At 31.3% G+C, this 27,836-nt stretch overlaps 3 protein-coding genes across 5 annotated transcripts; 2 read left to right on the top strand and 1 right to left on the bottom strand.

The window, feature by feature from the left end:
- The first annotated feature begins 8,166 nt into the window (after positions 1 to 8,166).
- Positions 8,167 to 13,427, top strand: LOC109810058 (autophagy-related protein 18d). Of its 3 annotated transcripts, none has more exons than XM_020373422.3 (6): positions 8,167 to 8,285; positions 8,584 to 8,654; positions 9,722 to 10,573; positions 11,103 to 11,361; positions 12,075 to 12,198; positions 13,096 to 13,427. In XM_020373422.3, the coding sequence occupies exons 3-6, from the start codon at positions 9,791 to 9,793 to the stop codon at positions 13,193 to 13,195; spliced, it is 1,266 nt and encodes a 421-aa protein (XP_020229011.1). In that variant the 5' UTR covers positions 8,167 to 8,285; positions 8,584 to 8,654; positions 9,722 to 9,790; the 3' UTR covers positions 13,196 to 13,427. The 3 variants fall into 3 exon arrangements, with proteins under 3 accessions (XP_020229011.1, XP_020229012.1, XP_020229013.1); XM_020373423.3 differs by lacking the exon at positions 8,167 to 8,285 and adding an exon at positions 8,287 to 8,350; XM_020373424.3 differs by lacking the exon at positions 8,167 to 8,285 and adding an exon at positions 8,352 to 8,475.
- Positions 13,428 to 16,186: 2,759 nt separating this feature from the next.
- Positions 16,187 to 20,366, bottom strand: LOC109810145 (GroES-like zinc-binding alcohol dehydrogenase family protein). Its single transcript, XM_020373534.3, has 6 exons — positions 19,985 to 20,366; positions 19,804 to 19,912; positions 19,596 to 19,687; positions 18,773 to 19,031; positions 17,697 to 17,840; positions 16,187 to 16,568 (listed from the first exon to the last, which is right to left on the bottom strand). The coding sequence occupies exons 1-6, from the start codon at positions 20,326 to 20,328 to the stop codon at positions 16,476 to 16,478; spliced, it is 1,041 nt and encodes a 346-aa protein (XP_020229123.2). The 5' UTR covers positions 20,329 to 20,366; the 3' UTR covers positions 16,187 to 16,475.
- A 3,178-nt stretch (positions 20,367 to 23,544) lies between these two features.
- Positions 23,545 to 27,738, top strand: LOC109810048 (alpha/beta-Hydrolases superfamily protein). Its single transcript, XM_020373411.3, has 6 exons — positions 23,545 to 23,894; positions 24,628 to 25,105; positions 25,614 to 25,947; positions 26,328 to 26,426; positions 26,522 to 26,642; positions 27,195 to 27,738. The coding sequence occupies exons 1-6, from the start codon at positions 23,669 to 23,671 to the stop codon at positions 27,407 to 27,409; spliced, it is 1,473 nt and encodes a 490-aa protein (XP_020229000.2). The 5' UTR covers positions 23,545 to 23,668; the 3' UTR covers positions 27,410 to 27,738.
- Positions 27,739 to 27,836: the final 98 nt, after the last annotated feature.

Genomic DNA, 27,836 nt, shown 5'->3' with positions numbered 1-27,836 from the left:
TAATTCGAAATTTCTTATTCATTTTATCGTTAACATATTGATATTGGTTCTTCACGGATTTTCATTCCTTTTTGTCCAAGACTGTCCACATAAAATATGAGTTTCCTTCGGTAAGGCCTAGAAATAAGAGGTAAGTTTGCTTACTAAGAATCATCTAATGGGAAAGAGTTTAAATTCATCGAACGATATTTTAAATTTAAATCTTATTATCGACATTATGTACCAAAAATATCAAATAAAAACTTTTAATTAACTTTGAGTTAAATTAGTACAAATTTGTTTTACCTTAAGTGGTAGTATCAAGTTTGAGTTTAAGTATGTAGTTCCTTTATATACTTAAATGAAGAGTATTGTTGTTTATAATCATTTTAGTCAGGTTGATTAGAATTGTTTTTCATAAAAAGATAATTGTGGTTTGTAAAAAAAATAAAATATAGTCAATGTATATTTATTTATTTTTACTTTCATTTAAAAAATTCTCACAATAAATGTGTCATATATACAAGTGTGTGCGTGCACTAATCTATGACATTAATTTATATTAATAATAATAAAAAATAGAAAAGGCGCATATTTAGTTTTATATTTTTAGACTGATTTATTTGATTTTAAAAACTACTCTATCTCAATGACAATCGTTAATTATTTTAATTAGTATAAAATAAAGCTGGAATTTTTTTTCCCAAAGTGATGTGAACATGTAAACATTTACATGAGGAATGATTTAAATTCTGGAAGAACTCAACTCGCGTATCGAGTGCATTAGTGCATATGACACTGGTAATCTTAATCAGAACATCACTCTAGTAATTGTAAGATAACGTTGTTGTAATGTAGTACAAGTTGTGAAAATGTATATAATAGGCAAGTTAAATATTAATATGATAAAAAATTTAAAACCAAAAAATAGTCATTTTCATTAAATGTTTAACTACTCAAGTTGAATATAGTGAAAGTTGGAATTTAGAGGAACAACATAAATGAAAATATAAAGATGAATGACATCCTACCTTGCTCGACACTAATTGTTTTTGAAATTTTATTTTAATCAAATAAAAGTGTGAAAGAACTCTACTTTATTTAAATTTAGAGAAATTTCACGAATCTAACTAAATTCAAGCATGTACTGATTAAAATATTTGTGCAAATATTAGTATAAATTATAATATTTTATATATATAAAAAAAAAACTATGTTACTTTGTCTACTCTAATTTTAGTTAATATTTTTAATTATTGTTTTTTGTAATTAGTTTTGAAATGATATCTTAATTAATTAAGTTAAAATAATCAAAATATATTATAATTAATTAATTTTGGAAAAAGTTATGAATATAAGTAAGTTGCAAGTGTGTAGGAATTAAAATAAATTTAGTAAAGTCAAGTATCGAAGACACATTTTTATCGTGAACCTTCAAAATCGCACAGCCCACATGTTTAGGTATTATTGGGCTAACTTAACGTTTTATCTGGACTCAATTAGAACACTTTATAGAGTGGTTTCTTTTTCTCACCCGAACCCAACTAATGCTCATTTTGTTATTAGAAATATATGCAATTGGACACAAACATTTCCATACCTTTTTGGGCCATTAGTGGGCTCTGAGGACTTTGTGAAATTAAAATAACAGAGAGGTTTGTCATTAACTTAAAAAAACTTGGCTCATGATATATACACTTCCATTTTTTTACAAGTACACCTCCTTTATTTTTTTAAAAAAATTATAAAATATTGTAATTTTTTTTATTTTTTAATTTTATACCTTCAACTTTTAATTTGCTACTTTCTTTTTTTCATACACTTTTTGTTCTCTTTCAATTTTCACATATTAACAAAATAGGTGGGGTGAAAGAAAGGTAAGGGGATACATGTAAAAATTAAAATAAAAAAAAAGGAAAAAAATGTGAAAAAAATGTACTAAATAAAATGTTGTAGGTGTAAAATTAAAAAAAATTTAAAATTTTAATTATTTTTTTAAAAGGAGGTGTACTTATAGAAAAAAGGAGGTATATATATCATCAACCAAAAAACTTCTTTGTAACTAACTTAATGGACCGAATTCAGTAAATCAAATTGTAACCATTCAAAAGTACTGAACCCCATTTTAAACTTCAAATGTCATACATACCCATGTAAGAAAATGTCATACATATCCATGTATATAACTTATACTTAACACAGATTCTAATGAAGAAGATGATTTTATTAAAAAAAAACTTTTTACAAATTTTTTATATCACATTTGAAGTATTTTAAATAATCAATTATGAAGATCAAGAAGAAGAAAAAAGTAGACAAAAATGTAGTAACTAGAGTTTTTATTTTTGATATTTTGATTTCGTACGATCAAATAATTTAAAACATTTAAGTGTGATAGAAATGTAAAAAATATTAATAACTTAAATTTTTGTATTACAAATTTATTTATTTAATTATATTGTTAATAATGTTATATATATATATTATTTATTATTATATCATTGATAAATAGATTGACTTATAAGATCTAACAAAAAAAATTTATAGGACTAAGTCCAACCTTTTAAATAATTTTTTTTAAGTTTAAAGTTGACATTTTTATTAAATAAGTCATGTTAGGTCAGGTCATGCGCCCCTATTTAAGGCTTGACTTATTTTCATTCCTAATAACAACAACAATGATGATAGACTTGTGATAATAGTGACAACAACGATAATAGTGATAGCGGCAATAGTGATGGTAATTGTAATTGCAATGATGGTAGTGGTGAATGGTGATAGAACGTGATGTCAATGATGGTGGTGTGTGATATAGTTTACTGTGTGTTTCGTTTGCCTCCTCTATTACACTCTTTACTATTAATATTACTATTTCACTACTCGAAAAATGCGAGTTTTTGATACACTATTCAACCCCCATTTTTAATGTTTATCTATTCTCCATAGTTTGATATGAAAACCCAGCCTTTGATGAGGTTGAGCATCTAACCATGCTAAAATAAAAGATCCGTTATGAGGAGTAGTGAAAGTTAGTACCTATCAAAAGGAACTTCTCTTACAAAGTCACAAACCTTTAATGGAGAAGATTACCCGTATTGGAAAGATAAAATAGAGATGTTCATTAAATTCATCCAATGTAAGGAGATGTGGTTGTCACCAAGCTTGAGAGCCAATCTACTCAAGAGGACTACAACACTCTATAACTCAACACAAAAGCCAGATACATTTTGGCTTTCTCCTTGTCCAGAACAGAGTATAACAAGTTATGTACACTACAAGAAAAACGCAAATTTTTGACAGAAAATTTTTTACGGATATGAATCCGTCGGAAAATATAAATTTTTCGATGAATATTTTCGTTTGAAATTTTCGATGAAAAATTTTCGACGGAAGATTCCGACGGATTTACATTTCCATCAGAAATTTCCGACGGATTTTTGTTTCCGTCGAAAAATTTAAGACCATAGCACACTTCCTAATGTCCCTTGTTTGAACTCTTCGAGAATTCGATGATCGCTTTTTTTGAAAGTTTACTAAGTATTACACTGCTTAATAATTTTATATTAAATATGAATTTTGTAAATTCAACCGTTAAATTGAAAATTTTTTACTCTTAAATCATATATATAAAAATTTATATTAATCGAAGATGATTTCTTATAAAACAAAATTAAATCTATCGAAAAATTTATATTTTCGATGAAAATTTTTTTTGTAGGAAAAGCTATATTATTGATGGAATATTTCCAACAAATTTATATTTGTCGAAAATGTAAGAATTGATTTTAAATTTGATATGAAAATATTATGATATAATTAGATAAGATTTTAAGTTAGTATTTTATTAATGGTTGATAATTAGAAAATAAAACAAGGGTAAATACATTTTTTGAATTTTATATGTTTGATTTAAGATAACTTACAAAATAACTCTTGGTAAAGTTATTCCGCTCAATAACTCATGTGTGTGTTGAATTTCCATCGATCCAATTAATTGTTAAATTAAAAGTTATTAAATTTTACTAATAATTAATATATAAAAAATTAATTAGTTTTGAAATAAATTATTTGTTAATTAACAATATAATTGAAACATTAATTATTTTAAATTATTTAACTAAAATATTATTGACAATTTACTATATGATCTTAATATTTTTGTATAACTAATATCTGGTTTTAAATTTGATATGAGAATATTATGATATAATTAGATAAGATTTTAAGTTAATATTTTATTAATGGTTGATAATTAGAAAATAAAACAAGGATAAATAAATTTTTTGAATTTTATATGTTTGATTTAAGGTAAATAAATATATTAAATTAATTAATAATTTATTTAAAATGTTAAATTTAATTTATAAGTATGTAATAAATAAATATTTATAATTTTATAAATTATATTATCATTATAAATTATAAAATTAAATAATTTAAATTATAATTTTAAATAAAAATAAGTAGATGTTAATTATAAAAGTAAGTACATATAAATAAAGAATAATTGAATATATTATTATTATTATTATTCGTAATATAAAATTATTATATATATAATTATAATACAAGTATGAGATTGTATATTTGAGGATAACTTAAATGAATTAATTTGTACAAATTATATTGACAACACACATATACATTTCGGTAGCTTACTCATCAAAACTTTACAGTTAACCGTGCTTGACCTGGAGTAGTATAGGGATGGGTGACCTTCTGGGAAGTTTCCCAGAAATTGCACAAGTAAGGATAAAACACGCTAAAAAGTGAAATGTCGTAAAATAGAACCCTTGAGAGGCCAAATATGAGGGCTGTTACATTAATAAATTTATTAAAATTAAAAAAAAATTATAATTTCTGACGGTTTTTTTTTTCGATGCCACTTTTTTCGATGGATTTAAATCCGTCGGAAAAAAGAAAATCCGTCAAAAATTTACCCTTTTCCGTCAAAAATTTCTGTCAGAAATTAGCATTTTTCTTGTAGTGATAGCTACTCTATGGTTAAAGAAATGTGGGAGTCCACTAGGATAACTGATGAGGTATTGAAGATGTCCGACACATACAAGTTATCACTCTTTAAAGGCACTATGAATTATTTTCCATGAAGGAGAATAAGACCATTGGCGAAATGTCATATTTAGACAAACTATCACTCTTTAATCATTGTAGGTGATTATTCTAGATACACATGGATTTACTTCCTAACCCACAAATGAGTCTTTCAAAGTATTTGAGATATTTTGTAAACATGTTCAAAATGGGAATGGTTTTTGCATCTCTTCCATCAGACGTGATCATAGAATTGAATTTGAAAATTCTTGTTTTCACTACTTTTGTGAAAAGAATTGAGTTTTTCACAATTTCTCTTCACTAAGAACACCTTAACAAAATAGGGTAGTTGAAAGAAATAATTGAACCTTGCAATAAATGGCTATAACTTTGCTTTGCAAAAACTCTTCGCCAAAACACTTATGGGCAAAAGTAGTGAACATAAGCTGGTATATTCAAAATAGACTATTGATAAAACCTTTGTTAAATAAGACTCCATATGAATTATGGAGGGAGAAGAAGACCCAACATATCATACTTTCATCCATTTGGATATGAGTGTTGTGTCTTGAACACTAAGGATCAACTTGGAAAGTTTGATTCAAAAGTGGACAATGACATCTTCCTCGAATACTCAAATACCTTAAAGGCATAGAGTCTTTAACTCTATAACCTCTGTGGTAGAAGAATCTATTAATGTGAAGTTTAATGATGTATTAATAACTAATAGGAAACTATTAGATCTGAAGAAGGATTTTACAGATTTGAAAATAGATATAGAGAAGACCAAGGACCTAGATGTTAATGATCAAACGATGACTATGCCAAAAAGGCAAACAAATCAGTTAGATGAAGCTACCAAATCTCATAGAGATTGAAAGTTTGTCAACCATCACCCATAAGATCAAATTCTTGGTGATAAGATTGAAGGAGTGAAGACGAGGTATGCTCTCATAGATAATGTCTCATATGCTTTGGTGTTAGATATTAAACCAAAAAACATAGATGAAGCCCTTGGTGACAACGACTAAATACTAGCTATGAAAGAAGAGTTGCATCGATTTGAAAGGAATGATGTTTGGACTCTAGTTCCTAAACCAGAACATCAAAACATCATTCGAACAAGATGGGTTTTCAAAAACAAGCTAGATGAGCAAAGTAAAGTGGTAAGAAATAAAGCTAGATTGGTAGCATAAGGCTATAATCAATAAGAAGATATAGATTTTACTGAAACTTTTGAACCTATTGTCAAACTTGAAGTTATCAGAATTATATTATAGCTTTTGCAGCTCACAAAAATATTACTTTTTCAAATGAATATAAGTAGTGCCTTTTTTGTATGAAGTTATTGAAGAAAAATTTTATGTTAAATAACCTCTCAGTTTTGAAAATCTAGATTTCAAAGAGCATGTTATCAAACTGAAAAGGGTTCTTTATAGTTTAAAGCAAGCTCCTAGAGCTTGATATGAAAGATTAAGTAACTTTTTACTAAATAATGGTTTTATGAGAGGCAAAGTTGACATGCCTTTGTTTAGAAAAAAATTTGGCACAGATTTCACAGTTGAACAAATTTATGGTGATGATATTATTTTTTGTGTCACTAATGAATCTTTGTGTAAAGATTTCTCTAAGCTAGTGCATAATGAATTCGAAATGAGAATGATGGGTAAGCTAAAGTTCTTCTTAGGCCTTCAGATCAAACAGATAGACAAAGACATCTACATTCATCAACATAAATATATAAAAGAGCTTCTCTCAAAGTTTAAGATGAATGAGTGCAATGCTTACACCTATGCATTCATTTGTGGTCTGTCAAAAGATAAATTAGGTAAACCAATAGATCAGACAATTTACAAAGGTACGGTTGGATCTCTCCTCTACTTAACTACAAGTAGACCTAACATTATGTTTAGTGTATGTCTATGTACTAAATTTCAGTCTAATCCTATAGAGTCTCATCTTAAAGTTGTAAAACACATTTTTAGATATCTTGCAGGTTCTATAAACCTAAGTTTGTTCTATGAAAAAAATAATAATTTTAGGTTAGTGAGATTTTGCGATGTAGACTATGCTAGGGATAGGATTTGTGGTCCTACATAATATTTTATTTTTTATTTTTATAATGTAATATTTGAATTTGTTTAGTGATGTAATTAATTGATTTAATGGGTCAGACCTTATAAATATTCTAATTAGGCCCATTATATTTCTTCATTAATAGGTATTGTGAAACTTGTTATGTACACTTTACACTTATTTTTCAGATTGTAGAGTTATTTCTTGTACAAGTTTCTCTATATTCTCTCTTCTCTTTCTTTCTTGAAATTTTCTTTTTACATCTTTCTACACAAAGGAATTGTAACGTCTTGATAAAGATGTGTGACTAATCCACTCATTTGATTTAAGGTTTTATAAATTATGGTAAAATTTGAATCCCCAATTTATTTTTACCGTACGAATTATCTTCGTCTTTTTCTCTGTTCTAGATTTATTTTTCATTCTTCATGATTATGAATTTTGTTTAAATAGATTCAGATTACTTTTGAAGATTAATTTTAGATTTAAATTTAGATTTGTCTTTTTTTATTAAGTTAGTGTTAAATTAGATTGATTGAGAATTTATATTTATTGTTGAACTATGAACAATTGAAATCTTAAATCAATGTAATTTTTTATTAAATTTTTTGATTGTATTTGTAATATTTTAAATTATCTTTACTGTTCATAAAAGTACTTTTAAAAAATATGAACTAAAATTAAATTTTTTTATCCATCAAAATTACATTGATGACATCTAGATTTAAATCTAAGATCAAGTGCATATTAACTCAAATCTCTTTACCAAATTGACCTTAATAGTTTAACTAAAATTAATTTATATATAAAATTAATTTACATAATATTTTTTTAATGACTTTTATAAAATTTAATCTTTAATTATATTAAACAAGTCGATAGTAGTTATATTTATTTTTATTCATAAAAATTATAATGAGATAACTATTTTTTTTCCTTTTGAATTATGAAAGAATTAAAGTTCAAATTGATTTTGTGTATATTTTTTCAATTCTAATAATTAAAATTAATTTTGCATATAATTCTTGATCATGTTTATATTAATATATTTTTATTTAATGTTTTATATTTTATTTGTTACTGTTAAGGAAACAAACTAGAAATGATCCCCTTTTACTTGGAATGAAGGAAGGAAGGAAGGATACAAGCGAATGAAAAGCGAAGAATCAAAGACGAAGGTATGAATTATGATTATGATTTTCAGAACCCTCTTACCCACGCTTAACATTCTGATCTCCACTTCGTAACATCCTTCATACATTTTATGCCATTTCATTTTTATTCTTTTTATTTTATGGTGCCCTTTTTACTTGGAATTCCGATATTCAATTCTTTTTTTTCTTTCCCAAAAGCCAAAAGACCTGCTTCGTAATTGGCCAATTTTTTCTTATGCTATTGTCAATTCTTGCTCTTTCGTTGTTAAAGATTCCATCTTTCTTTTCAATTTTGAAACTTATGATTATGGGTTATGTGTAGGCTCCATGAAGTGAAATTTCTTTGCTGGGAAGAGTGAGAATTTGCCGCTTTGGTCAGAGTTGCTTCCCCTGGTACCCTCTTGTCTTAATCAGATTTTTACCCTTACTTGTAGACATGTCAAGATGTAACAATATATGATGCATTTTATTGATATACACTTATAATGAGTGTTTCTTGTTTTTAAGTAATTGAAGTTTAACTGAATAGTCTTGGTTTCATACTAAACCTGTATAACCATAAGAAATTAATCGCTTTTCAACTTATGTTCAGTGTTTGAAAGCTAGATCTTATTAATATGTTATATGGGCATTTTGGTTATCTGGGACACTAGATAAATTGCCATAAAACTGCTCTTTCTATAATGATTGGTCTGTTTGAACCTTGATGAGCATCAAAATCTAGACATAATTATTGCTTAGATAGGTCTAATGAATTTGGAAAGTTGTCATTTTAAGTGAGATATAACAGCTAGGGGATCTGATGGTGCTGGAACTGGTGCATTAAAACAGAGAGCTTGTAGAATTAGTAGGACTTGCAACTATTGATAAGATAAATCTCAGGTACTTAGGTTTATGGCAGATTGGCAGTTATGAATAATGACCCGAGCTATGAAGAAAATGAGGCGGGAAAGAACTGAGCTGTGGGAGGAGTATGAACAGGGTTTATGTTTCTTGTCACTTGAGTTGATGTATGCATGTATTATTCTTTTAATTGAAAAGTTGTGTTGAGGCTCAAGGGTGGGTTTATCTGTCTAGAGAAGCTCAGTATTTTTAGACTGACATATCTAAATAATGGAATGATCTAATCTTTAAAGTTTATCACTTTGTGAGTCTTGAATCAAATTTAATTTTCATACCAAACATAAAAGATGTGAATTCCCTACAATCTTGTGGACTACCTTATCTTCCTATTTATTTCTTTTTAGCCTGTTTGAATGACCATTAAGTAAGACACTCAGCTCAGCTATTGTTGAATATATACAAAGACAATTACAATACAATTTTTTGCATTTTATTGTATTAGATCAATTCCCTCCCACTACTTTCATCCCCAAATTTGCAACCTCTAAACATAACAGAGTCTTATTAATAATTTGTTTCAAGTAATGCCAACGAAATTTTCTTGTCTGTTACAACAGAAATCACCTTGTGGTACTTCACTCTCTAATCTCTATACCTTGGTCAGCTGAGGTTATTGAGTGCAGTAAATGCTGGCAGGGGCCTCATCTTCTGATACAAGTTCATCTAAAATGTCTCAAGGAATATTTCCAACTTCAAGGATTGGAAACAGTGAATCCCCCAATGGTGGAGCCTCTTCTTCTTTTACCCGGCCTATTGCAGATATGAATGAAAATGATGAAACAGATTTGCTCTCAATATCATGGAATCAGGACTATGATTGCATTGCTGCTGGAATAAGTCATGGTTTTCGAATCTATAATTGTGAACCTTGCAAAGAAACTTTCAGGCGTGATTTAAAATGTGGTGGTTTTAAGATTGTAGAGATGCTTTTCCGCTGCAATATTCTAGCACTTGTTGGTGCGGTAGCTAATTCTCACTATCCACCCAATAAAGTTTTGATATGGGATGATCATCAGAGCAGGAGCATTACTGAATTTACATTTAGGTCTGAAGTTCGTGGAGTGAAATTAAGACATGATCGAATTGTAGTTGTTCTTGAGCACAAGATATATGTTTATAGCTTCACGGATTTGAAGCTTCTTCATCAGATTGAGACTCTAGCAAATCCTAGAGGGTTGTGCTGTATTTCACACGATACAAATACATTTGTTTTGGCTTGTCAAGGTCTTCGCAAAGGACGGGTTCGAGTTGAACACTTTGGGCTGAACATGACAAAATTCATCAATGCTCATGATTCTGAAATTTCATGCTTCACTCTGACATCGGATGGGCTCCTTCTTGCAACCGCTAGTGTAAAGGGCACTTTAATTAGAATCTTCAATACAATGGACAGGTCTCTTTTGCAAGAAGTACGTTACTGCAAAGTGGATATTATTCTTGTAATAAATCATTATAAATTTATTTTGTCTAACTTCCTGCATTGTATTTTGCTTTTTTGGGAATTTTAATTTTCACATCTGCATAGTATAATATGGATCGTCTAAAAAGCATTTCTTTGGTAATGCTGTTTTATTGAAGAAAAAAAATTCATGTACCTCTTATGATTTATGAAAGTAGGAAAACAAAACAAATTATCTTACGCTAGAATTAAACACTTATATATAGGTACATTTTTATTGTGAACCATTTGTTGTTTTGTTTGCACACTCTAAATGATCATTTTTAAATACGACTAGGATATACCAATTATCCTTTGAGGCTTTGGATGTCTCCTAACAACAATAATGTTTTTCTAGTTACTTATAAAAAGAAGCTTTTACACGTTACTAGTATTGGGTTGTCCACAAAAATTCCAAAACTTGTCACTTTATTGGTTTGATCTTTATCTAATTTCCTCCTTTATTTCTGTGTTCTACCAACCATTTACTCTTTTTGTAGGTAAGAAGAGGGGTAGATAGAGCTGAAATAAACAGTATAGCTTTCTCTCAAGACCTCCAGTGGTTGGCAGCATCAAGTGACAAAGGCACTGTTCATGTATTCAGGTTGAGAGTGAGAGTTTCTGGGGAGGATAGTTTGACTCAGCCAAATGCCATTCAAGGGCATGCACTGTTTCGTCAGAATTCTTCTAGTTCTTTAGATCCCTTGATTTCTCCGAATACTGGTGCCAACCCCAATTCATCATTATCTTTCATGAGAGGTAAAATAATTTTTCTCAAGTATAATGCTGAGCAATTGAAATTTTGGAATTATCATAATGCGGAGATTCATTCAGTTTACTCATTTGAATATTTATACAGGGAACATTGTGTATGTGATTTTTTAAACTGATAATTTATAGGGCCTTACATAGATCAGAAAACTTGATGGAATTACTCGATTGACATAAAATAATGTATCTAAAGTGTACTATTTCTATATGATTGCCAGGAATAAAATGTGATACCACGTCCATGAAAAAGGATGACCACCCTCTCTACCCCCTAGAACAGGATTGTTTGTGTTTGTGCTTGCCCTGTTCCAATTGTTAATTCCTTTATGACACACAAAAAGCCAATTTCTTCAGCTCCATTAGATTTACCTTTGGTTTTACATAGGGTTATACTTTTCTGTGCAAATATACATGAAACAATGGCTCTGCATGTTAGTTTTGCTTCTTCTTTTTTTTTTTTAATTATTTTTATTTGTAACGATTGCTGACCTAGCATTACCCTTTTCCAGAATCAAGTCCTTGCAAAGTATTCTTGTATTAACATCATCTTCTCTAACAGAGCCCATATCTGCTAAGGATATGGGGTTTCTGTTCTCTAATTCTAGTCATAGTTCTGAATCTTTTCTTTTAAGGTCGGATATAGCACAATATTTGAAGATACTTTTTTTTGTGCTTATGATTTTTTCTTGACCATTTTGTAGGAGTTTTACCAAAATATTTTAGCTCAGAATGGTCATTTGCTCAGTTCCACTTGCCTGAGAACACACGTTTCATTGTGGCATTTGGATCACAGAACAGTGTCATAATTGTTGGCATGGATGGGAGGTATGTGTACTATCATCGTCCTACTATTTCAGTGAACTTGTCAGTTGTGTGTTCCACCACCACCCTCTTTCTGAAATTGAATAGTTGATGTTTAAAATTTTCAAATAAGGTTGGGATATATATATATATATATATATATATATATATATATATATATATATATATATATATATATAATATCTCAGTGATGCATGCAGTTGAGATTAATGGCTAATTTAACTTAAATCATTAAATAACCTTTTATAAAATGCAAATTTTATAAACTTATTATTGAATCATCTGATATTATTTTGGTGTTTGTGTGAATATTAAAGTTAAGGTAGAGCAGACACTCACAAGTTCTAATTTCATGGTTGATATTTACTTATATTTTGAAAGTATATTATTGTTAAAATGAGGGTACCAAAACCATAATGTTGCTGCCTCATGGCAGGATTGAATCTTGGGAATAATCTCTACACTTGTAGGGTAAGGTTGCTACGTTACCCTTCCCATATCCCACTAGGTGGGAGCGTCATGCACTAAGTCGCCCTTTATTGTTTTCTAATTAGATTAATGAGGTTCCACTTGATTATGAAATTCTACAAAAGCTATTTAGTGGAGTTGGTGGATTCTCAAACATACATATATAATTTTATTTCTGAAGCTGCTTCTTTATAAGTTGTCTTCATACACTCCCCTCCTTGCTTTGAAGTTGATGGCATGCCATGATTTCATTAGCTTCAAAAGGGTATATCATATATATAAATGTATAACGCTATTCAGTGTATGTCACTTCTCACTTCTCTATCAATTCCTTTTTATCCTTGTCAAAATCACTTACGGAACTTAGTTGTCATCATTTTTGTGAAACCTCACTCATAACATCTGCTCTTTATTTTTATTTTTTTTTATCAGTTTCTACAAATGCAGCTTTGATCCAGTACATGGAGGAGAGATGGTGCGGCAGGAGCATGTTCGTTTCCTAAAATTGTGTGTTCATCATCACCGGCAATAAACCCTTCTCATTTTGTGTAAATATGATGCCTCCCCGTATTGTAAGATCCTTTTGGGGTAACCATGTTATCGGTGGTATTAGAGGATCTGGAGATGCATTGTTGTATATCTTGTATATTGTGGGGAAAAAATTGAAATTGAAAGGAGAAATGCCGATAGCAACACAAATAAATCAATTACTGCATATATCTTACATTTTACATCATAGTCGCATGAGAAGTTTTGCCGGAGTATATTATCATGTTTCATGGGTATATTCATGTCACATCTATCAGCTAAGGTTGCGTTTAGGACACCTCAATAGTATTTCATTTAGATAAGGTCTGATAATACAAAGAAACTGAAACTTATTTACTATCATACATTTTGTAGAGTGTAAGTAACATGATATTATACATTATTCTCCCCCGACAATCCTACCCTTCAACATAGAAAAAACGAAAAAATAAAATACAAATTGTCATGGTTAGCCTTCGTCATGAAAGCAAACTATCCTCTTTATAGAGGCGAAAAAGAGCAGCTTCGATTGGTTTTTTGAAATGGAGTTGAAGAAGAATCAGCATAACCCGTAACACTAGAGAAACCCATTTTTATGCTCTAAGCATAATCTCCGATGATGCAATTCATTGGAGTTGTATAACTTTATCATTTATAATTTATATATTGATTTTTCCTATGACAAGTTAATATATATATATATATATATAGTTAATCACCTATACATTATTAGTATAAAAAATTTTTACACTGACAAACAATCATATCTTCTAATAATGTCATGTCATTTACTTATTTAATGAAATAAAAATAAAATAAAATAATTTAAAAGATATGATTAGTTTCCAGTGTATGAATGATTAACTCAAATATATATAGGAGGGATCTTTTTACTCCAGGAGTAAGTCTGCCTAGACTTCATCCATTTAATAACTCATGTTTTATATCAAATTTCAACGGTCCAATCATTCAATTTCAAGTTCTTAATGCATAGATCAAATTTACAAATTTTTAGAAAATTTGAAAATCATTTGATACTTCATTTCATTAATTCAAATTGACGGATAATCATAAAATCATTTTATACATTGATTCAAATTAATGAAACGAAGTATCAAATAATTTTTAAATTTTTTAAAAATTTTCAGATTTAATCTATGCATTAAGAACTTTAAATTGAACGGTTGGATCACTGAAATTTGATGTAGAACATGAGTTATTGAACGGAATAAGTCTAGTATACTTACTCTTGGAATAAAAAGATCCCTCCTTATATATATATATATATATATATATATATATATATATATATATATATATATATATATATATATATATATATGAGGAGGAGGAATCCGTTTATTCCAAGAGTAAGTCTACCTAGACTTATTCCATTCAATGACTCATGTTCTACATCAAATTTCAACGATCTAACTGTTGAATTAAAAATTCTTAATGCATAGCTCAAGTTTGCAAATTTTTAGAAAATTTGAAAATCATTTGATACTTTATTTAATTAATTTTAATTGATGGATAATCATAATTATTTTATACATTGATTTGAATTAATGAAACGAAGTATCAAATGATTTTTAATTTTTTTTAAAAATTTGTAGATTTGATCTATGTATTAAGAATTTTAAATTCAACGATTAAATCGTTAAAATTTAATGTAAAATATAAGTTACATGAGTTATTAAACGGAATAAATTTAAGTAGATTTACTCATGAAATAAACGGATCCCTCCTCTATATATATTTACGCGATTGTTTTGGTTTGTGTTTAGTTATGCGTGTTTTTTTCTTTTGTGTTTTTTGGTTCCTTTCAAATTGGTGGATTCAGATTAGCCAATTCAGATTTATGGTTTTGTATTACAATCCGGAATAACCATTCTGGAAGTAAATTTGTGCACCACTGCACCCTACATTTTCAGGATTAGCAAATCCGGAATGGAAAAATAACATTTTGGATCAACGTTCTTGGATTGTTTTTTTTTTTTTTTTTAGTTTGGTTTATCCCGAATGGGTGTTTCAAGCTATTAAAAACTCCTTCTAAATGGTAGTATATGTTCTGAAACTCAATTTGTACACAATATATCATGTCCAGAACACTTAATCTAGACGCAATTTATTTTGTTGGGAACACACAATCCGAATGTTTTATCTGAACACTTATTCTGAACATGATATATTGTGTTTGAAACACGCATTCCGAAATATATAAAATGCGTATTTCGGGAGTGGTTTGAGTATCTTAAGAAAAAAACTCAAAAACTAAATACATGGGACAAATTGCTGACCACGGAGAGCAAATGCCATAGTGCGATTTTAATGAGATCAGACATTATTTCTTTTTTGGTTAAGTAACCGTTGCACAAATAATTGTCCCTTATACAACTGTCACTTAAACTAACTATTAGTGAATCTTAATTTAGTGTGTTTTTTTTATTATTAAATTAGCTTGAGCAACCCTTGTTGTGGATGTTCTAAAATCAGTTATCACAATCGCTTGTAATCCCTAAAAGAATAACTGAGTCGTGTTGGACCGTAAATTGGCGATGATTAGTAGTAACTAGGTAGTTGACGGGTAAGAGAAAAATCGTATATATCTTTAGAATTTTGATATTTTAACCAATATTATTTGAATATTGTCAGTATTTGGAGTGAATGTAGGACCCCCTTCATTGTACCTCCTTCGTGAAGGAAAAAGTTTATTTTACTTTTGAGAAATGAGAAATTCGGTGGTGGAATGAATACGATAATGGTTACAGCAATGGTGGTGATGCTTTATGTACCTCTCTAACCTTGATGCAGTCAAATTTGGTAGTGTCATCAAATTGAAACTGGTAGATAAAGATTAGATGACTCATTCATTTGAGTCTCTTTGTCATTCATAACACCAATCATTTTAGCATAGGAAATTATTACTACACAAATATTGCATGACACGTCAAAGGACCGGTGGCATCTAAAGTTTCTGCATCATAGAAGTACGTAAAATTAAAGTCGCTCTTTAATAGAGCAAACAGCTTTGAAATATTATAGAAATGTTCAAGCGGTACGAAAACTTGAAGAAAATCAATTTCAGCAAAAAAAAAAAAAAAAAGATTTTACATAACGATGTGAGGGCTTCAAGGATAATATTTTTTGCACACAATTTTTGACAATTATTGCTCCTTTTAAGTTGTTCCCTAAACCAACATCTCTCTCTTTATTTATTTATTTTATCACCTTCAACCCTTGCGTGTCCACAACAAATTATTGAACCGCAAATTTTAGCAGGGTCACAGCTTAGATCTTGGAAGTTTCTCATCAAAAACAATCATCACCTTTCCAATAACTTTCCTATCTTTGATGGCAGAAAAGGCAAGGTTGGCCTGCAAGGATAAGAAATTGTTCACACCAGATAGTACTAACCCCCAATGAAAATCTATGAAGCACATAGATGGACGATGAGGCAAGTGATACAAAATGGTAAATTCAACCAATGTATGAAAATGATTTAATTGTGATCTAATAGTGTAAAATGCTTTACATAATCACACAATTAGGCAGTGAATCAAATTTAAACTAAAAAATAGTGAATAATGCAGTAAAAAACACCAACATCAACTACAAAATATTTTACCAAAACTAAAAAGATGGATATAAAATTAATCATATACACAATTAACTATTTGTCACAGACATTATAACGAGTAAATCAGATATTTAAATAAATATTTTTGTCATCTTCAAGCCTATATTACAGAGAGAGACACATGCATAACATTTCCTATTTTCCCACCATACTAGCTAATTTTAACCTGATGAAAACAGAACCCCATGAAAATGAACATTCAACAATATAGTATGAGCAAATATTTATATCTTCAATATTTCCATGCATATCTTCCACATTGAGTGTCAAACGGCTATCTAATTTTTCAGAACAATAAAGAAATCTAATTGCCTAGGCTTAAGGTTTTTTTTTTTTTTTTTTTCAGTTAAATTCTCTCAAGAAAACTAATGTCCATTCTATTGATATTATAAATATTACTCTAAAATGTTTCCAATTTTCATTGCATTGATGTGCTGGATTCCTTGATGAGCATCATCACATCACCACCTAAGTGACATGTCTATACTAATAAGCTATACGGTGTAGCTGCTATAAAGAACGAAAAAAGTCAATGTTTTGGCTTTTTACCGTGTCTACATCAGAAGAAGGAAAATAAGGTGCAAGTAGAAATGCTGAGATCTTTCACTTGGCCTTGCAACGTTTTCCTCTAAAGAGGACCTTCGCAATTGCCAATTTGGTTGCAAATGGTAACGAAGCAAAAGGATGTAACCATATATATATATATATATATATAGATAGATAGATAGATCCTTTATCTCACGTCCTCTCTTGACTTATCCTAGCTCAATACTTTTAAAAGACATACAAGTCTTTGAATGTGTATAGGATTAGAGAAAAGAGAGACACAAATTAGTAGAACAGTTTTGACAAAGAAATTCCTGACCTCTGACAGGCGATAAGAATGAGAAATATAGATAGAAATCAATCCTCTTGCCAACAAAGAAAGTAGCTCCTTGATAGAATCTTCGAGAACACCTGGGCAGTGTATTTTATAGCTACCCCAATAAAGGCCATGCACAGTCCAATTCTGCCACAATAATTTTAAATAAAAGCAGTCATAACCCAAAATCATGATCAACAATTTATACCAGATATGGCAGAATTAATGAGAATATGTGAAACAGGCAGCAAAACCCAAGAAATACGTTTAAAGATCTGAAGTTCTTACTAGTTCGGTCTGATGTTGATATAGGTAGGGCTAACTGTAGTATTTTCATCCATAAAGATTGTTTCAGTGATTTAATCAACGGGGCTTTGGTATTGTACAACTGTACATTAAGGTCAAAAGTCGAGTATTAAGTCATATTTATGGGACTATGGACTTAACTTTAGTTTATGTTGGATTCATAATTTTTTATCAGTGGATGGTTATTTAGCTTTGGTCTGAAGTTTATGACTATATAATTTATGTAGGCATGAAATATTCTCAGGTGGCTTGGTCTTATTCGTACATATCCTCTAAGTAGTCTGATATTTGTAGACTTGTTTCTTTAATGAGATTGAGACCTATTAGCCCACCAGATAGAATTCCCCGACCTCAGATACCTAAATCATCTTTTTCTATTACCTTAAAAAATAATAATTTTCTTAAATTCACCCTAATTCTGATCATGTATCCTAAAGTTACACTTTGCAGGTAAACGCCACAAATCACAGGCCTTTGACCAGTTGTTTAGTGCTAAAATAAAAACATACTGCATCATAGTGGCTTTTTATTTTTCTGCAGGTTTTTTGCTTCCTTAAATACATATTACAAAGTAACTGTAGTATTTAACAAGGTTATTTTCGGTTTCATTGTCCAAAGGTAAAGAAAATGAAAGCACAGTTCAGAAAGTTGCAATAATACATGTGGTTGCTTGTTTCATAAGTTTAGTAGATATCATATAATAATATATATCTACATCACACCCTCCTTCCTAGTAGATAAATTTATGGTCTAAAACGCCATTCCCACCATACCTTAACAAGAGCAATGTTAGCAGGGATGACAGGAATTTCTCCACTCGCAAACCCAATTATGAGAATCTTCGCTCCCCACTTCAGAAGCCGCAGAGATTCTTTAGTGAGCTTGCCTCCAACCGGGTCATACAGGACATCAATCCCCTTAAGCTTTCTGGCCTGAAGGAACTCTTTGACACTCTGAGTTACATTTTCATTGCCCAGATCCACCACATGATCAACACCAAGAGATTTCAAGAGCTGCACCTTTTCATCTCCCCTAATAAAAAATTGCTCAACTCATCAAGTAGACAGGGATAATCATTAAAATGTCATCATGCCATTGTGTCATACACAACCCATGCATAAAAAATTTAAGGGTAAAATGTATTTCAAGCCCCTCAAAGTCTTAGGTTGGAGTCGTATGCACAGTCTTAGATTAGAGTATAATACACAGAATCTTAGGTGGGAGGTTGGAGTAATATGCAATGCACAGAGTCTTGGGCTTTTGCCGTCATTGTAATTCCTACAAATAAAAAAAATGGTGGTTTGGTCCTTGTATTTCTGAAATGTGGTAGATTTTGTTCTTGGCCCTATACTTCATTTTGCCTTCAAGAGGAACAAAATCCACCACATTTCAGAAATCCAAGGACCAAACCACCATTTTTTTTTATTTGTAGGATTTACAATGACGGCAAAAGCCTAAGACTCTGCATTGCATACTACTCCAACCTCCCACCGATTTTAAGATACAAGACTAAAACCAATCTTGACCGGATCATAAAGACCTAAAGGACAATTTACCACCCAAAAAGTGGGGGAAAAAAAAAAAACAATTCAGTACCTTGCAACAGCAATGACAATGGCCCCACAAGCTTTTCCAATTTGCACAGCAGCAAGGCCCACACCTCCAGCAGCACCCAAAACCAGCAACACCTGCAACACAATTCCACAACACAAAGAGAAGAGACAGTACAATAAACATTCCCACAACACACACATCCACACATACCCAACAAGAAGAGAATCAAATTCAAAGCACAGATACACACCTGACCTGATGTCAACTGTGCCCTGTGTACAAGCCCCACGTGAGAAGTGCCAAACGCCACAGCAAGTGCCCCAGCAGAAACCAGATCACAACCTTGGGGCACTCGAAACCTTCAAAGGCAACAACTTCATTAAGAATTTTCTAGAAAGCATCGTCAAAAGGTAGAGGAAGTGGAAACTCACAAATGGGACTGATCAACGACGATGAACTCAGCGAAGGTACCGAGGCCGGCGAAGGAGCAAACGGGGTCGCCGACTCGAAAGTCAGAAACTTTGGGGCCAACGGCGTCGACGACGCCGGAAAAGTCGGAGCCGGGGATGAATGGCAAAGGGTATTTCTCTTGGTACTTTCCCAATATCTGCAAGTAATTGGCGAAGTTCAAGCTTGTGGCTTTGATTCTGACTCTTACAGCAGTGGGAGAATCGAGTTGGGGAATTGGGTGATTCCTTGACAAAATTATTGGGCTATTGTTGTCTTCCAAACCCAGCGTTGGATCGCCCAGTTTTCTGCACACCAGTGCCTCCATTATCGTGCTTCGGTGTTTCTATAAGCTTATACTGTTTCTTCTTATTTTTATCCTAACTAATCCAACTCACTAATCACATAATCATAATAAAATAAAAATAGATATAAAATGATTGGCAAATTTATCATATTCATCAATTTATCATATTGTTATAGGTGGATAAGTGAATAACAATTATTTTTATTTTTTATTTTTATTTAAAATTATTAAAAAATCTTTATTAAAAATTATTTGGACTTAATTCAGTGACTAATACGCATTCTTTATTCTAATGATGAGGTATTTATTGCAAATTTATTCGTCTATGATAATTACTAGTCGGTCATTGTTGTCATCATGGAATTCGACATAGGTAAGGTGGATTTATGAAAGCGAAAGCAAGGTTAGGACTTCGAGGGCTTGATTCGAATGAGTTTTAGCGAGGGAGGCTGTTGTAGAGAGGGTGTCCTACAGTATCGAAGGTGAAGTGGGGTGGGAATTCTCCCTAGCCTTGCTCCTCACAAGATCTTCGTCCTTGATTGCAATTCTGGAGAAGAAGATGAAGAAGGATTCGAATTCGGATTGATCCAAACCAAAGAAGGAAGCATTCAAGCTTAGGTGAGCAAAGGATTGCTCACGGATTTCCCTAAAAAAGTGAAAGAATTCCTAGAACTAAGCAAGGAGCTTTGGGTGACTTTGAGAGAGAAAAGTGTTGAAGAAATTTTCAAAATTCTCAAAAATGATCAAAGTGAATAAACAAGTGGATGAAAAGCTATTTATAGGTCCTAAAACAAGCTCATTGGCGCCAAGTTCCAAAGGCTCACAATCGGCGCCAAGAATTCAAAATTCAAATGGAATTTGAATTCAAATTCTTGGTGGTCATGTGTAGCTCCGTGTAACTAGGTGTGCCAAGCATTTAAGTGTCATTTGGAAGGCATTTAGGGTGCATTTAGACATGCACATGATCAACCACACTTGGCTTAAAACATGTGACTCAAATGTACCTTAAATGATTACTAAATGAAACCTAGATTTTAGTTTCTTGACCTATTTAGTATTTCATCAATAATCCTATGCTAATGACCTAAATACAATGGTCAACCTATCACAAATACTAAGAAATAATAAAAGAAACAAAATGAGTCTAATATTGGGTATCAAAAGCCCAAAGGCCCATAAAGCCCAAAACTAGGCCCATGAAGCCTAAGGCCCAAAATCATATTCTAAGTGGTCCAAAATACAAGACCAAAAGATATGAAACATATACTAATATAATATATACAATTAGAGCAAGATGAAGATCTCAAGGTGTGGCCCATGTGGAAAGCAACTTGGGCCCACCAAGCCCACTAGCTCGTTGGGCTCTAAACTAGCCCAAATCTTCATGTTTAGCCCATTCCTCTTGGATCCTTCAATATATCACCTCTTGCATTACTAGGCATGATTCCATCAATGGTCCTACGCGAGTACGTAGTGATGAGGGAGTGGGTGGTGTGACATTTGAAGGATAGACCGAACCTTATAATGAAGTTGTGGCTAATATGGGCATGGTGGAGGAGGGCAAGGATAGCGTAAGAGAGGAAGAAGGGGAAGGCAATGTTGGGGGCAAGGTCGAGGGAGTGAAGGTAGTGGAGTGAAGAGGGTGGTCCTACGTTGCGGCTGCAGTTGTGGTTGTGGTGGGGGCAGGGGAGGTCAACAACAACGTTGGTCTCGTCCTTGAACGAAACTCATTTGAAAATATTGTCTTCATGGGTTTTCTCTACTTCTTCGGGGCTTGTTGGTTTCTTTTTAGGTTTAGGTTCAACTTCGATGGTGGTTATTGACTTTTTCTATGGATTTGAGTTTAGCTTGGACAGTTGATGGGGGAAAAGGGTCAACGTCGCTTGAGCTGATTTTTGAGGTTCCTCGACCATCAACAGATTGGAAAGGAAAAGTTATGAAAAAAATGAGAGAGGGTGTCTAACTAATCGTCAAAGTCAAAGTCAGAAATGAAAATGATAGTGGGGAAGTGGAAGGGAGGGTTGAGATAGCCGAATGGGGTTAATAATTTTTTTTAACAAAATGATCATTTATCATCAGAAAATAAAATTAATATATTAATAAAATTTTATCACCAAATAAATTTGAACTTTTCAATTTAGTTATTTATATATAATGATATTTTTTTTCCTTCTCTACTAATAAATCACATGAAAATGATATTTTATTTTATTGATGTATCCATGAACCACGTAAATCATAAAGTCATGATAGATTTCGCCTAAAATGAAAGTACGAGTTTAATTTTTTAATAATAGTAAAGTGCTCTTAAATAGTATTAGTTAACGAGTAAAGATATTTAAAAAATGTGGACGCCTCATTTATTCCTTATACTAATTGAAGGATAAAACAATTTATTTCATTCATGGAGTAGTTATAGATTCAAGCAACCAACTAGACTAGATTCATAGTATATGTCAACATATTCAAAGTTGAGTATTATGTATTTGAGAGTACTCCATTTCTCTTTTTTATTAATGAAATGAAATAATTTAACTTTTATATGAAAGGGATTCGTTCACTTTATGAGTAAGTATATTTAAATTTAATTCGTTTAATAGCATATTTTACATCAAATTTCAACGATCCAATAATTGAATTTAAAGTTTTTAATGCATATATCAAGTTAGTAAATTTTTAAAATATTTGAAAACTATTTAATACTTCGTTTCATTAATTTAAATCAATGTATAAAATAATAAAAATCATGAATCTACAAAAATAAAGATATTTATTTCTTCTAATTTTAAAATTTTGAAAATTTGAAATTTTAGTTTTCTCATCATTATTAATTGTTAAATTTTAACATTTTTTCTTACTTAATTAAAATAATATTTAATAACAAGACATTTAAAAATAAAAAATTGATATAAATAAAATTTTTATTAATAAAATAAATATTAATCACTCGTAAAAATATATATAAATGATGATTTTTTTATATTATTTTTAATTTTTATTATATTATTTAAATGATGATAAATCATTATGTAATGTCAAAATTTAACTATTAATAAATATTAAATTGATAATAAGATCAAAATTTGAATTTTAAAAATAGGAGACTAAATATCTTCCTTTTAAAATAAATAAAATTATATTTCGAAAAATATAGAAGAAAAAAATGCAATTTATTTTAATATTAATATATAAATAAAACGTTTCTCGTTATAACCTATTAGCTTTAAGTGGCGCTGTTGTACTCTTGTTTAGTTATTTCTGTGCTGGTACTTGTATTCTATCTGTTGGCACCAAAAACACAAAGCTTAAGCTGCGTTGAATTTCGAGAGAAGGTGATAGAAGTTGAAGCGATTTGGGTGAGATGATGAGGGTAGGGTTGTTTTGTGGGGAACTGGGTTTTCTTACCCCTCCTGCTCCTACTCATACTCTTTATTTATCCCATCGCTGCAATAACTCTACACTTTCATATATTCATAAACATCCTTCTCCTCTAATGTTTCCTAACTCTGCTTCTCATCACAATAATCGATTCGTTGCTTCTGCTTCTTCAGCTCCATCAGTTTCCGGTTCAGGTGCTCAATATTCCGGTATATTTCTCTTCAATACTTCACCATCTCCTTATTTCTTTAAAGTAATTTAATGTTTGTTTCTAGTTCCATGAATTGGTTGTTCTTTTTCTTTTTCACTTGATGGGAATAGTCGATGAATTATAGGAGAGAAGAAGAAAAGAGCCAGCCCACATAAGTCCTCTCACTTTCTGGATTTTTATGTTGGTTTGGCTCCTAGAACATTATAGGAGAAAGGCTAAAACTTAGGTAAAATATAATGGGTATTGTTGGTGCTGTTCCCAGACGAGAACTGTAGTTCCAACTCGATAACATGCATTTACATTATAGGGGCGTTTGGGAGAAGGAAAATTTTATCTTAGGAATGTTAGATTCTCACTTACTCATTTGGTGAGAAACTAGTATAAAAAGCATTCTTGGAAAACCATGTTTCCTAAAATGTTATTTTTTAGATGATAAATGAAATGTGGAAAACTAACATTCCCAACTTAAGAAAGTGAAAATATTCTACATATCAAAGGCCCTCTTAGTGCAAACTTTGGTAATACATATTTACTCATATTATAGAAGTGGAACTTCAATTTTGATTGGGAACCAACCCTAACAGTTTTGTCCCAGGAGAAAAGAACGGGGGTAGGGATGAAAAATTGTCATCGGAACTTTTATTTTTCTTTTCATCATGCAAAAGTCAAAATTTTTTTTTCTAGGTTACTTACATGAGTGCTTTTTGTTGAATTGAACCACATGTCTTCAGAGCAGTTGTTGGATGCTGGAGCAAAAAAGAATAAGGGGGTATCTGGCATGGATCAGGAGGAGTTAGTGGATCCAAAGCTTTTAGCTGATCTAGACAGTTGTTTTTGTGAGTTCAAAGGAGTGCATATACACCACAAGATATGTGATGCTGAATCCCAAGCAGAAAGCATGTTCCAGAGTCGGTCTGTTTCAAATCAAATCAAGAAGCTTGGTTATCCTATGATTCTGTTACATGGGTTTGGAGCCTCCGTTTTCTCATGGAAACAAGTTATGAAGCCTTTGGCAGGGGTTACTGGTTCAAAAGTTCTTGCTTTTGATAGGCCAGCCTTTGGATTGACATCAAGGGTAAATTTATCTAGGCCTCTTTCTTCAGAAATGGAAGACACAAAACCTCTAAATGCATACTCAATGGCATTTTCCGTGCTTGCTACCTTGCACTTTATTCAATTGTTAAATGCTGAGAAGGCAATTTTAGTGGGGTATGAAAATATTCTATCTTCTGTTTGTTAAGTGGCTTTATTTTTCTGATGCATCAGGTGGTTTCCATAAACACAAGTAAAGCATATTTCCCACTGTATTTATAAGATGAGAACTGAATATTAGTTGCATCCCTGCATCTCGATATGTATTTGTTTGATTATCTTACATTCATGAGTTGCTGCATTAATATGATTTTCATTTTTCAAATCATAAATGTTAAATTAATCAGCTTTTCTTTTCACCATTCTGAAGTAGGAATCATGGTATACAGAATCAGAAGTTAGGAGCATGAATGCCCCTCATAGGAAAATAAAATTTACATATGTTTCTACTTTCTAGTGATGTTTTCCTTCCCTTTTTAAATCTTAGCCTTTGTCCACTGAAGCAGATCTTAGTGCTTTATAATTGGTTATGGGTTATTAACAACGTAAAGAAATGTATTCTCATATGCCTCTGCACCATAGTCCCTTTTCTAGAATCTGAGTTGTCTCCAAAATGACATGCCAGGCACTCAGCTGGTTCACTTGTAGCAGTTAATGCATATTTTGAAGCTCCTGAACGTGTTGCTGCTCTGATCCTAGTTGCCCCAGCAATTTTTGCCCCACTTTCTACACCAAAATCTGTTAAAGAAAATCAATCAAGACATGATAGCCGAAAAAAAGAAGACAACAGTTCCATCAGAAAAAATCCAATTTTGGCAATTTACAAGGTGTTGTCCAAGATTACCAAGTACATTGCAGAGGCAATAACAGGGGCTATAAAGCGGATGATAGATATCTTCAACTTTTTCTATAGGAAATTGTTATCAGCTATCCTGCGTTCTTCCCTTGCTATAATGCTGGTAATAAACTTGTTCATGACCAATTTTCAATTGAGTTATCTCAACCTTATTGGTTCAATCATTATTGGAAAATAATAATCCAAGAGAAACAAGGAATTGTTGACTCAAACACAACTACATTGAACTTATGAAAAACATGTCAGTGAGTTGATATTCCATATAATTCCATTTTTCACTAATTTCAATTTTAATAATTCATAGATTGAAATGTAAATTTCATGTATATATATTAAGCGAAATCTGGTTACTTGTTTCTTGTCGGATGACTCTTTTGCATATTTTGGCTTCGGTGTAGGGTTAGACTGTACTTTTAAATTGACATAATTTTTTATTAGTCAAGCCTACTGGACTGACGGCCCTTTTATTCAAATCACCCTCAGGTAAGAATGGTAATTATTAAGTTTGGTACTGCTGCAGTTCGAAACGCATGGTACAACCCAAAGCAGGTCTCTGAGCATGTCCTTAGTGGTTATACAAAGGTAATCCCACTCTGATATCCTATTTTGTTATTTTATCTCTTTTTTTGTCATACTCAAATGGTTAGTTCTCATGTGGTTGTTAGCACTAAATGCAGCCTTTAAGGACTAAGGATTGGGATCGGGCACTGGTGGAATACACTGCAGCAATGCTTCTGGACGAGGAATATAAAACAAAGCCATCACTATCTAAACGACTTCATGAAATATCTTGTCCTGGTAATATCACTAATCTGCATATACCCACTTTCATTTGCTTTACTGTCTTGCCTTTGGCCTTTATCTTTGAATAACTGATTACTAATAGGCAGTAGACTAGGAGAGATGGAAAACATCTTAGATTGGCAATATGCAGTAAGTTTTAGTAGCGTTGAATAGGTTAGTTGGTTTATGCTTTCATTAGAGATTAACCAAGATGGAATGAGGTTAAATGGCTCGCACATCTTATTTATTCTCTGTTCTATCCGCTGGATACTTTTTTCTTAAGAACAAATCTGGATCATTAAAATGTTAAATTGACAGAATATAGCTGTTAAGTGCAAATCATCGTTACTAGAGATTTTCAATAAACTGGGAAAACCAATTAGCACATAGTTTTTGATTTATTGGTTTGTTATATAGTTACCTGTTCATTTCCTTGGATTTCTGTGTTATTGTTCCTGAATTCATGTTAAATGATGCAACTCTTTCCAGTAAGTAGCAATCTAAACCTGCTTGATAGCTGTGAGTTAAATATTGAGCATAACTGGTGATGGTTGTTTCAATGAGCAGTTCTGATTGTAACTGGTGATACTGACCGACTAGTCCCTTCATGGAATGCCGAGAGACTTTCACGAGTCATACCAGGAGCATCATTTGAAGTAATTAAGCAATGTGGCCATCTTCCCCATGAAGAAAAAGTGGAGGAGTTCATTTCAATTGTTGAAAACTTCCTAAGGAAATTAGTTACTGATTCAAGCGAACAATATCTACAACGAGCAAATTGAATTTTCCTACATCAAGCTTCCCCATTTTACTGCCTAGAGAAGATTCATATAATACAGGCAGAAGCTAATGCAGCTTGATCAGACGGAAAAAGATTCACTAGAGGCATATTGATACTCGTTAAATTCATCAAGCTCGATGGTCTTTATCTAGCAATTGGAAAAATTCTTATAAACAATAATGTATAACTCAGTCTTACATTATTATATATTTATATTGCTCGAATGATCTGTATCATCACTGCCCATTGAACCTAGCATAGTTGTCTCTTGGATGTAAAAGGACTTATAATTCAACAAGTGATCTCTAATTTATATATTTGATTTTGGGATGTGGATAACTGCGGGTAGTGCAGTTCGATCCAACCATTCAATTTATTGAATTGCAGTTTTTTTTTAATTTAACATACAAAAAAAATTATTAATAGAC

This window comes from Cajanus cajan, chromosome 6 (genome assembly GCF_000230855.2).
Source record: "Cajanus cajan strain Asha chromosome 6, NIPB_CcT2T_4, whole genome shotgun sequence".
NCBI lineage: Eukaryota > Viridiplantae > Streptophyta > Magnoliopsida > Fabales > Fabaceae > Cajanus > Cajanus cajan.
Note: the sequence above shows the minus strand (reverse complement) of the source record. Positions and strands in the feature narration are given on the sequence as shown.

Excerpts from the sequence above, each read along its gene's own strand:
- LOC109810058 (XM_020373422.3), top strand. The coding sequence starts at position 9,791 with ATGCTGGCAGGGGCCTCATCTTCTGATACAAGTTCATCTAAAATGTCT. Across the intron at positions 10,574-11,102 it reads ACAGGTCTCTTTTGCAAGAA|GTAAGAAGAGGGGTAGATAG; the intron begins GTACGTTACTGC and ends CTCTTTTTGTAG. Across the intron at positions 12,199-13,095 it reads ATTGTTGGCATGGATGGGAG|TTTCTACAAATGCAGCTTTG; the intron begins GTATGTGTACTA and ends TTTTTTTATCAG.
- LOC109810048 (XM_020373411.3), top strand. The coding sequence starts at position 23,669 with ATGATGAGGGTAGGGTTGTTTTGTGGGGAACTGGGTTTTCTTACCCCT. Across the intron at positions 23,895-24,627 it reads TTCAGGTGCTCAATATTCCG|AGCAGTTGTTGGATGCTGGA; the intron begins GTATATTTCTCT and ends ACATGTCTTCAG. Across the intron at positions 25,948-26,327 it reads CTTCCCTTGCTATAATGCTG|GTAAGAATGGTAATTATTAA; the intron begins GTAATAAACTTG and ends AATCACCCTCAG.
- LOC109810145 (XM_020373534.3), bottom strand. The coding sequence starts at position 20,328 with ATGGAGGCACTGGTGTGCAGAAAACTGGGCGATCCAACGCTGGGTTTG. Across the intron at positions 17,841-18,772 it reads CTAACATTGCTCTTGTTAAG|AATTGGACTGTGCATGGCCT; the intron begins GTATGGTGGGAA and ends TTATTGTGGCAG. Across the intron at positions 16,569-17,696 it reads ATTCTTATCGCCTGTCAGAG|GCCAACCTTGCCTTTTCTGC; the intron begins GTCAGGAATTTC and ends TTATCCTTGCAG.